This window comes from Betta splendens, chromosome 21, assembly GCF_900634795.4.
Source record: "Betta splendens chromosome 21, fBetSpl5.4, whole genome shotgun sequence".
Taxonomy (NCBI): Eukaryota; Metazoa; Chordata; class Actinopteri; order Anabantiformes; family Osphronemidae; genus Betta; species Betta splendens.
In genome coordinates this window covers 12318383-12329263 of record NC_040899.1, presented here as the reverse complement: position 1 = coordinate 12329263, position 10881 = coordinate 12318383, and the positions used below count along the sequence as shown (strand labels likewise).

The 10881-nt window shown below is 45.1% G+C and overlaps 2 protein-coding genes across 2 annotated transcripts; both read right to left on the bottom strand.

Annotated features, from left to right (window-relative positions):
* Positions 1 to 2681: 2681 nt before the first annotated feature.
* LOC114847810 (histamine N-methyltransferase-like) lies at positions 2682 to 4968 on the bottom strand. Its single transcript, XM_029137871.3, has 7 exons — positions 4818 to 4968; positions 4557 to 4699; positions 4087 to 4139; positions 3818 to 3925; positions 3509 to 3639; positions 3254 to 3347; positions 2682 to 3161 (listed from the first exon to the last, which is right to left on the bottom strand). Exons 2-7 carry the CDS (start codon positions 4688 to 4690, stop codon positions 2809 to 2811), a joined length of 873 nt encoding a protein of 290 aa, XP_028993704.1. The 5' UTR covers positions 4691 to 4699; positions 4818 to 4968; the 3' UTR covers positions 2682 to 2808.
* Positions 4969 to 5598: 630 nt separating this feature from the next.
* On the bottom strand, positions 5599 to 10340 carry LOC114847446 (histamine N-methyltransferase-like). Its single transcript, XM_029137206.3, has 7 exons — positions 10210 to 10340; positions 9648 to 9794; positions 9213 to 9265; positions 8793 to 8900; positions 8385 to 8515; positions 8111 to 8204; positions 5599 to 6552 (listed from the first exon to the last, which is right to left on the bottom strand). The coding sequence occupies exons 2-7, from the start codon at positions 9782 to 9784 to the stop codon at positions 6194 to 6196; spliced, it is 882 nt and encodes a 293-aa protein (XP_028993039.1). The 5' UTR covers positions 9785 to 9794; positions 10210 to 10340; the 3' UTR covers positions 5599 to 6193.
* Positions 10341 to 10881: the final 541 nt, after the last annotated feature.

Here is a 10881-nt window from a genome sequence, read left to right as displayed (position 1 = left end):
CCGCGCTAATTAAACGCTTGTAGGGGTGAACGGGCCTTTAATGCACATTGACCCACAGCACCAGTGCAGCGATAAACTCAGTCGGACGTTGAAGTTGACTTGAAACCTCAAAACACGTACAGTCAAAGGAAGTTTGTTTTTATTAGAGGCATCGATCCGACCTCGCCCGCTCCGAGCGAGAGCGTCATGAGGGGAACGAGCGACGCCTCCCGCGTCCCGCAGCGCTAGATGACAGCAGCAGCCTCCAACGCGTAGCGAGGGCAAACGTCGCTGGGGATAATTAAGGAGGCGCGCGCCCTCGGGAGCCGCCGGCTGACGAAGTCGACGAGCGACAGTGACTGCGTTTCATCAAACGAGCGAAACGCTCAGAGTCACTCGCGAGTCGTCCCTTAAAGTTCCTATCGCTGTTTGTCAGGCGCGTCGAGAACTCCTCCCAAGGAGCCTGTTTCCCACTCGAACTTTTCCTCTCCACAGCCAAACTTTTACACTCGCAACCCGGAAAAGACAAGAGGCCCGAGCGCGAGCGCGAGCGCGAGCGCGTGCATTGAGCAAAGGCGCCGCATTATCTGTAATTGATCGAGATATCGACAGAATGAGTCAATTAGAGGCGTTTTTAATATCTCACTCACTACTGGTTTAACGTGTGGCCGCTCAGAATCTGTTGCCGTTACTTATCGCCGGCAATTTTCCACAGTTACGCCCTGCGGGGGATAGTCGGGCAGATTGGACTGTAAGGCCACAAATTACAAGATTAATGAGACAGACAAAGGTAAAGTTGATGAGCCGCCGCGTGTCGCCCTCTCAGATTTGTGCCCAGATTGAGGCGAGCCGGGTCTGACCCACAGACCGGCATCGGTGGAGACGAACCCTTCAGTGAGTGGGACGTGCGTCCCCCGCTACCGAATTTGTAAAGAAGAGAAGAAGAACCGGTGGGAGTCGTCCATCACTTAGCCACGTTCAGCCCCACTCAGGCCAGAGGACAGCTGCTATATAACAGCCGCCGCTAAACAGGACTAATTCCCCAGAATGAAATATGCCGCAGAGGCCGACCATTTACAGGACCAGTATCAGAGTTATATTTCAAGACTTGGCTGCAGCCTCCGCCCATTAAATTGTGTGTGATGTATTTTAGGGCCAGTTTATGCCCTGCTCTGGTCTCAGAGAGGTCTACACGCAGACATAAGGGCTGATAGAAGATGCCTCCGGCCTGATACGGGCTCTTTATGCACAAGGGAGCGGAGGAGTGGAGCCGTATTAAAGCAGATAGACATCTGAAGAGTCAATTTGGCCCAGCAATGAATATCCAGCTTAGCGAAATACAAGAATGCCATCATTGCCTTTAAAAATAAATAGGAAGTAGTCTGCGGTGTTGGAAATGTGCAGATGATAGCCAGGATTTGCTTTAATCCCTGTGTGTTCACACAGTTTTATAATATCGCTGGTGATTGTTAATAAGCTTCTCAAAGTATTATCACGAAGATTATGAATAAGTGATTTCACACAACGCTGTTGTGCTGCAGCGGGTCCTTGTTTGGGAGAAAAACACAAGACGGAGACGCGATTGTTTGTGGTGTTATTTCTGCACGGGCTGTCAATGATGAGCCCACTCGGCACCACTAACGACCTATGAGGGAGGAACAAATGAAGCCTGAAGCTGGGATGCATTTAAAGTCTGCTGCTCCCTTGAAGCCGAGCTCATCGCGCGCCCCGTGCTGCTGGAGACGAGCGAGGAGCGTTTGCAGGTACAGCGCGCGGCTAAGTGCAACGAGTGCGCTGCAGGCGTGCGGCCGGTGCATCTGGTCAGACGCTCTGGCTCAAAAATCGCAAGCAGGTGGCGCCAGGCAAATAAGAGCAATCGCCAGCTGTTGGGCCCTTTTAGGTGCAATCCATCACCCGGCGAACGAGGTGATCTGTGAAGGTTCCATCACTCACGTGGCGGAGAACTTCTCCGACGATAAGACGCCGACCGGCATGCGAAGTAAATAGTTCTTGAAGAGCATTAGCGGCAAACAGTGTCTTGAGGTTGATTATCTCGGTGACTAATGCTCTGTCACTCCGTTGTGCGCGAGGGCCCAGCGAGGACCCCGGGTAATGGAGCCTGAGCAGGTGCTGAAAGCCCTCTGACATCGGGGGGGGGGGAGCGCACTGACAAGAATTTCTGATGAATTTCAATTACTGATCTATTAAAGCTAATGAGCTAAATGAGCAGCCAGAATACATTTGCCGGGCAGCCGGAGACAAGACCTCTGCGGTTTGACGTGATTCCGGGCGCGTGGAGCGGCGGCGTGGCCTCGGTGCCGCCGCTTTGGGGGGAACGAGCCGCGTTTAGGCGGGCTGGGCTGGTTTGTGATGCACAGAAGTTGTTGTTCTCGCCTGGGCTTGCGATGGGGGTTTGAGACGTGAGGTCACTGTGCCATCTACTGGAGGTACCGCAGCACGGCGCCCTGGCAGGTTCGCAGGGATTCCCAGGCGAGTGCTGCCATCTGCTGGACATACGTAGAACTGCACCAGGGGAAGTTCTTCAGGGAGTTCTGATTGTTTCCAATGATTATTCCTAAGGATACAACCTTTATAAGAATATTTTTTATTTGTAAAAGAGAAATATCAATATCTCTTACAATAATAAAGAAAATGTACTAGTCAGTCGTTTTAAGGACAATAACAAGGGTAAACGTTCAAAATGATTCTTTGATAACATTTTAATAGAAGGCAAAGTTTAATTGCAATCAAACGTTTCTGCTGACAAACATTCACATGCCTATTCACACGAGTAAATATGAATGCAGTAGAAAGGACTATCCCTCACACTCAGGCATGTACAAGTATGCAGCTCAAGTCGCCGTTGAACAGCACTTTGCCGTCTTTCTCGGTGCTGCACTTGTTCCTCAGCAGGTCGAATATGGCTGCTCTGACCTCGGGGCTGAGCGACTGGTGGAAGTCCTCCCTCGCTGTCATGTAGTTCAGCAGAAATTTTCCGTTCGCGCTGTTCGGGTCGAAGCAGTCGGTGATGTCGAAGGTGTGTGGAATCTCGTGCTCCTCGTATTTCAGGCCGAGGCTCTTCAGTTGTGCCACCACCTCCCCGGAGGAGCGGTACTCGGAGACGGCGTCATTACACAGGTCATTTTTGAAGGTTTTCCATAGGATGTCGTGGCCACCATTGGCTAAACAATACATAACATGCGTTGCATTCATTTGTATGATAATGCGCAATACTTTACAGTTAGAAATAGAAAACACATTCAAATTTACCTACCTTTCTCCTGAATGATCAGGATCTTGCCGTTGGTTTTCAGGAGACTGTGGTAGAACTTGATAGTTTCTCTGATGTCGTCCACAAAATACAGCATCTGTTCAAGAGAGCATCATGGGAAAATTATAACATTTCTACCTACATTTAGAGTTTAGTGCAGATTGTGCTCTCCTTAGTCTCACTTGGAAAAATCCAAGATGGTAAAAGAAGGTCCAGGCAATGAAGCTGAAAGCTTTTAGAAATGAAAAGCTTTAATACCTGAATCAAATGTATTAAGTCAAACTTCTTAATGACTTCATTCTTTTCCACTTGCTTCTGGTAGTCCTCACTTCGGCTGATGTGCCAAGCAAACGGCACCGTCTGAAGGCTGGGGGTCTTTGCGACCAAAGCTAGAGGTTCCAAAGGAAAAGAGCACAGAGAGCAGCATTAACGCTGGAATATTTCTTGTGACAACCCAGAGACCTGAACACAAGAAGAAGAGGAAGATATGGTTGATTTTATAGTTACACTTTAACCAGGAAAAAGTTGAAACTCTAACCCGTGTTTAGAAGATGCCGCCTTTAGTACCTTTGAAGTTGTCGGTGAGCTCCCGGCTTCCCTCCACGACGTCAGCGGTGAGAGGAGCGGTGGGGAATGCAGACTGTAGCAGAGAGAGGATCTGGACGTCATGCTCTCCTGCAGGAAAGCACAGAGGCTTAGGGTCTAAATATATTCAGCGTGTGCGTGATCTGTGTTCTTATCAGTGTGTTCTTATCAGTCATAAACAACCACTGTGAAGTTGCAGCGCGTGACCCAGTGTCGTGATGGTCAGTTTTAGGCGTCACCACCTACTGTACCTCCTCCACTGCCGACGCCCAGGACGTCCATGCTGCTTTTGCCTTCTCCAATTCTGCATCAACACATTAAGACGCAAGAGTTTTAAGAATTACCCGACAGGAGTTTTATTATGTATACATATTTATTACCCTTAGATATGGTCACATACTATACAGGTGCATGTTTGAAACACATCCGTTCTACTGTAGAAGAATAATTTTCCGTTTTCAACAGTGAGAGAAGGATTTTACATTTACATCTTCACATGATTCTAATCATTTTATAGTTGTATATTATTCTCTACTGTTCTTGGAAATGTCCAACTTGCTGTAATGAATGAAAATTCAGCTTCATTTCAGATACAAAAAGCATCAATAACGCTTGACAGGAGGCGTTACGTAATGAAAGCAGCAGAGAAAGACACAAGGAAATCACCCATGGCTTTTCTGCTGAGTCGTGCAAATACTAAAAGCATGCAGCTTTCTCCTACCTCTTCAGTTCCCCTGGCAGGAAACGCTGGAGGTCCTTTTGAATGGCCCCGTGCTCACCTGAATGTTTCAGGAAGAACTGGAAACTCTGGACATCGTTGCCCTCGTAACACGTCTGCCTCGCTTCTGCAGCCATGACCGATCCCTGGAATGCAGTTAACATAAATAAAAGCTTAAACGGGCGGGCGCTGATCGCTGCACAAGGTTAAACAAATTACTATAAGTAAAATGCAAGTTCTGTTTTGTAAAAGTTAAACAGTCACCGTGAATGTGGAGAGTGGGACAAAGATTGGAGTTCTTTCCTGTTTTCCTGCTCCTCCCAGACTGGCCGCTGGCTTCTATGCGTTTGTATGTGTTGCGCAACTCTTGAGGGATGAACTTTGCCTGTCAGATCCGTGTGGCTGGAACCAATCAGCTGCACCGTTAGTCCTTTGCCATGATTCAACACAAATATGTTAAAAATGCAGGCGTCAAACACAGAGCAAAAAATGTGTCTGTGCGTGCAAAAGGGCCATTTGAAATGTAATCTTTTCTTGATGGGGGCATCAGGTTTGTGTTAGATGCCAAAGTAGGATGAGTAGAATGCAGTGAATTCCACCGGACTACAAGTTGTTTGTAAGTGTTCACTCACGATGCGGTTTTATGAAAGACCTAGTGTATTTTAAAGAAAGAGCAAAAGAGCCTATTCATTCCTCTGGTCAGTGTCTTTATCCATAGCAACAGCTTTGTAGCATGGTTCAGAGAGCTGCCAGTTGGAAAAATTGCTTTAAAACAAACATGGGGTGTGAAGGGTTAATTATGAACCAAACTAAGATAAGAGGATTCTAACATGTCAGGTCCTTCGCAAAGTCTGACAGACAAATAAACTAAATCAAAGGCTGCAGCTCTGCAGTGTTATTGTTGAGATTTTACATGCATCACATATTGAGAGAATTGTTGATTACCCAAACCTCAGGAAGACAAAATGAGATTTACAAAGTAAACTGCACCACCTTGGGTCCTTGTACTGTAAATAAAGTGCTGCCATTATTACAGTACGCCAAGTATTGAACATGAGTCTGTATTTATAACTTTATATAACTTTGTCTCTATTACATCTATCATTTATATAAGATAATAAATATCCATCCATCCATCTTCTACCGCTTAGTCCCGTGCGGGGTCGTGGTGGTGCTGGAGCTTGTTCCAGCCATCTACAGGCGAGAGGCAGGGTACACCCTGGACAGGTCACCAGTGATAATAAATATATATAACATAGAAATAATAAATAATAGAAATAAATACCAGTAAATAATAGTATATATACTGTATAAATTTATATAAATAAAGGGTTTCGACTTATAAATAAATTAATAAATAAACACACAAAATACAGAATCTTTATTGCTCTGAATTTTTCAGTTAGGTTACTGCAGTTGGAATCTAAAAACTAAACAGTGTAAAACAAATACTAGTATGTAACAGTGTCTGAAGCAATAAATTATATTGAACATAATGTGAAATAATGGTTCTGAAAAAATGCTGTGTGTTAATACAGCACAGTAGGAACGACTGATTACACACTGCATCATTTCACACAATCATCACCGGTAGTTTGTAACACATTATCAGTCATTAGTAAACTTTCACATTCGTTACACTACTTCTGATCTATGACGATCGCTTCGAGGTTGTTGTTGAAGACAACTTTGCCGTCGGACTCGGTGCTACAGTCCGGGTGGCGAAGCAGATTCAGGACGCCCTCCTTCAGCTCGGGCGGCGCCGTCTTACTGAAGTCCAGCACCTCAGTGAGGAAATCCAGCAGCAGCTCTCCCTGCTCGTCCCCTTCAGTGAAACACTCTGTGATGTCCATTTGAGACGGCAGCTCATAGCTCTGGTAGCTCACTCCCTTGGAGTCCAGCAGGCGTTTGATGTCTCCCGTGGTTACAAACTGACTTACTTCGTTGTTGCAGTATAAGTGTCTGTAGGTGTTCCACAGTTTCCCCCAACCACTCTCCCCTGGAGTAGACAACATCAAAACAAGAGTCTGTAGATATATAAGGTCTATTATTAAAATAAATACATTTAAATTTCAACCATTTAGAACATATTTTAGTTTAAACCAAATTGGACAATCAAGTGACAAATCTGCTCCACTACTTGTGGATGAGGCCTCCGTCCCGAATACAAATGGTTCCCTCTCGACAGCAGATCCGCTCCCCTGTTCAACACTCCGGGCTCGTGTGTTGCATGAAGACACAAAAACCTGGCGCTGCTCCACAGGATTATATTTTTCGCTGACTTGTGTAGGTGCATGGAGCGAGTGTCACCACTGTGGAGTCGTCTGTTTTCACAGACTTGATGACTGTGCGGAAAACTCTGAAAGTGTTTAGGGGCCAAGAACATCGCTTGTATAGTAGCTCCACGTTTATGTGAGAGTGGGCCAATCACGGTACTGCCCATAATTTATCATAACCAACCCGATCATAAAGGCTTCTAAGCATCACTCAGGACCAACAGGTTTAACCAGAGGTCCCTCTTTCCTGACACTTCGGCCAGAACGCTGGACCACCCTCTGGAGGAGCGCAGGATGAGGTCATAATAATGCAGATCTCATCCCAGAGAGCAGCGTTTTCATAGAAATATTCACTATCTCCCCAACCCATACTCTTTATCTACTCCACTCTTATTTTATCTTTATAGCTGGACAGTTGTGTAAGCTTTTCACTGCATATCGTGCTGTGTATGATGGTGTGTGTGACAAATAAAAAAATTAAATTTGAGTATCGTCCATCTTTGTCAAGGAGCTCAGAGGCAGCATCGTAGTCTGCCTCCTTGGAGTCCCTGGGTCCCTACCCAAAGTAAAAGACCTGCATGAAGTGGGACACAGGCAGGATGCAGACTCCTAGCCTTTGGCTTCAACCCCTTTAGGTTGGGGTTGTAGCCGTAGACATTGTAGAAAAGAAGGAAGACTGTGGGATACACAGTAGGGCGTTAGCCTGTTGCAAGATTAGCGATAGCCGCGGGGTTTATGCTGCGTCAGTTACTGGACTTGGAGCTAGTTCGCCTTAACACGTTAGCTAGACACAGATACTCAGTTTAGAGGGTTTTAATCTAAATTAAACAGGGAGCTAGCTTGCTACACATTAGCTACATTCTGAAAATGTTCCTATCTGACAAGATAATGCTAGAGAAAGTTCAGCATAGGCTCATAGTGAAAAGTAGCCTGAGTTAGGCTAGCGCAGTACATTGATAGTCGCGGGAAAAACATCACGTCTTAACACAGATACTGTATCCTAAAGCACAGAAACAAAATATAATCTTAATGATTATAGGTGTGATTGACTGTGTCACTATGGGTGGGTATAGCCCCGAGCACAGCTCGACCTGTCTGTCACTCACAAATGCGACGTCATGGGAGGTTCCATGGTTGGTCACGCCGAGGTGATTTCCATAGTGAAACAGAGTTGAAATTTCAACAAGAACTTCTTTTCCCACAAATATCTTATATGTTCCAAAGCCTTTGAAAACATTAGACTAAAGAATAAAAGTTTGAAGATTAATTCCACCCACTTACCAGAAACCAGGATGATCAGAAGCTTCCCATTGTTGTCAAGGAGACTCTGGAAGAAGTCGATGGTAGCTTCAGGATCCTTCACGTAGTACAGCATCTGTCGGTTTCAGCGCAGATAATGAGCTGGTGACTGGATTCACACGCTGCCTAATTATGATGCTATGCTAGACGCATATGCTAATGGGATTAATTGCTGCACAGCGCCACCGAATGAAAGTGACCCAGTTCTGTCAAAAACACCTCTCTGGGCCACGAGCCTCGTGTCTACAACACGGACCTGGATCATGTGAATGAAGTCGGCCTTCGTCGTCGTCTTCTTCTCCTTCCAGTGCTCCTCAAACTCTAACGCCGTCATCTTGTTCCAGGTGAACTTGACGTGATCTAAATCTCGATTCTTTGACACCAACACTACAGACAGGAGATTTAGTTACTGTATGTAAACACAGGTTTTATAAAAGTTAGTGTTAGTGTTGACACCTTAATAAAACCAGTGAATGGTGTAACATGACTAATCTAAATTAGTCTTATTTCCGCAAACTGTTGATATTCTGACCTCTTGTGTCTCTCTATGCACAACTGCAGATTTTACACATTTAAATAAAACATAAAACCATATTTTTAGTGTGTGTGACTATTCAGCTGCAGTACAGAGAATAGATGGGATGCGTTTCCATCAAGACCGTACCTTTATAGTTATGAAGCTGCTGGCTGCTGGGCTCCACCACCTCATTATCCACCGTCACCCCTGGATGCTTCATACGCAGCGTGGAAAGCATCTCTAGGTCAATCTCCCCTACAGACACCAATATGGATTTTATTTTGAAAAACCATGCACTGTATCTGTTGCAAATAAAATATTGACCCACTTTCTCACTATACCCAAAGTATTATTTATGAAACATTTTTAAAAAAAGTATTTCATACACATGAAGTACACAGACAGATAAACGTTGTTTCAAATGGGCTGTAGACAATGTATACCACAACTGCACTTAATGATGAACGACACATGAGCAGTCGGATACAAGACAGGTATATTGAGAGTAACGGCATAAACGACAGCACTGCTGCAGCACTGAACGTAACGTCCAGCTGCTGCTCTTACCAGAACCGCTGCCGAGGCCAATGACGTTCAAATGAGACTTTCCATTCCCAACGCTGAAATATAAAAAAAAACATACTTTTGAGTCATCAGAACATGAAATCCACATCCTCCAACCTGCCAAATGTGTGTCACGTGCTTTCACGTTTTTGATGAACAAAAAAAGTAATTGATGATGAGGCAGAGCGTCACTGTTCAACCACTTGATAATTGCAGCGCTGACTCTGCTTATTACAAATAGTTTTAAAAAGTTCAAACAAAACTTTTTTCACAGAGGACAAGAAGTGTGGCAGTGAGATGACGTCACAAATGTAGCCTTTTCTTCCCCAACAGTTTCATAAACCACCGAAGAAATCAAACAGCGTTTATGTTCTGTGTTCTGTGCCTAATGTCGGACTAATATCAGGCGAGCAAGTGTGCGCGTGCGCAGCGCGTCACCTGGACAGTACGTGTCTCAGCACGTTGTGGATGAATTCCCGCATGCACTCGTTCTCAGAAGAGCGCTCCCGGAACATCTGGAAGGACTTCTGGTATCTGCTGTCATCGCAAACCAGACTCTTCAGTGTATTGGCCATGGCGCAAACTCTGGGAAGTAAACAGCGAATGTTCCATCAGTGTATTAATGCAGCGTGTTTCAGCTCAGCGTAACAACAGGTCGATGAGCCTGTTGTTACGTTACATTTACTGTCCGTTGTTGCGCGAGGAGGCTGCGCGCGTCGCAGCCCCGTTGCATCAGTGTGACTGTGTTAGATCTGCCGCCGTTGCACAGATAGAACGTCTCCCGGAAGCAGCGGCGGTATCAACACAACCGGTGTTACCGGTCACGCCTCCTCCCGAGGCTTCATAGCTCTTCTGAAGGCGCGAGCCCAGTGAGAGTTTGATCGGAACCAGTCTCCGCGTGGGCCACACACAGAGACAAAACCACTGTTACACCCGTAACACTGACGTTTGCTGTCATCCGCTTCAGCCACCGAGACAAGACGCCACATTTCCCACTTACTTTCAAGGAAAACACGAATCCGTCCCGAGAGATCTGCAGGCTGGAATGAAACCCTCCCACTGTCATCGCAAAAGGTGTCGAGAAGCAAAACACGACACCCAGGAAAAGGAAACCTGATGCGCAACCGTCAGATGTCACAACCACATGTTCATTATGATGCCCATATATTTACACATACGTCTATTTCCATTATTTACCACTTTCCATGTTTGGATTCATGTAATTTTGTCACGTTCCACGAAAGTGGAACAAATGGTTAATTGACATAAAAGTGGACTTAACAGGTAACACGATAAAACAATTTAGTGCTTTTATATCAGAATATATAACATTTCTTTATTGTGGGTGAGTGACCTCATGATTAGCATTTTGTCTTTTCTTCAATTCAGGAAAAATTTTAATTTTTATAATTTTATAAAAATGTTATTATGAAGTTGACTGTTAACCTATCTATGCTTTCGTAGTGAAATAGGCTTTTGGTTGTTTTCTTCTATATAAATTTGCTGAGCGGTTAGCACAGATGTTAGGTCACTGCATCATATGGTACAAACAGTATAACGAGCCTTTTAAGCTAATGCAACATTGGGAACGTGCCTCAGGAAGCATGAGATGAGATCTTAAACTGTCAACTGTTAATCTGTGAGACTATAATTACCAAAAATCCACGATTCG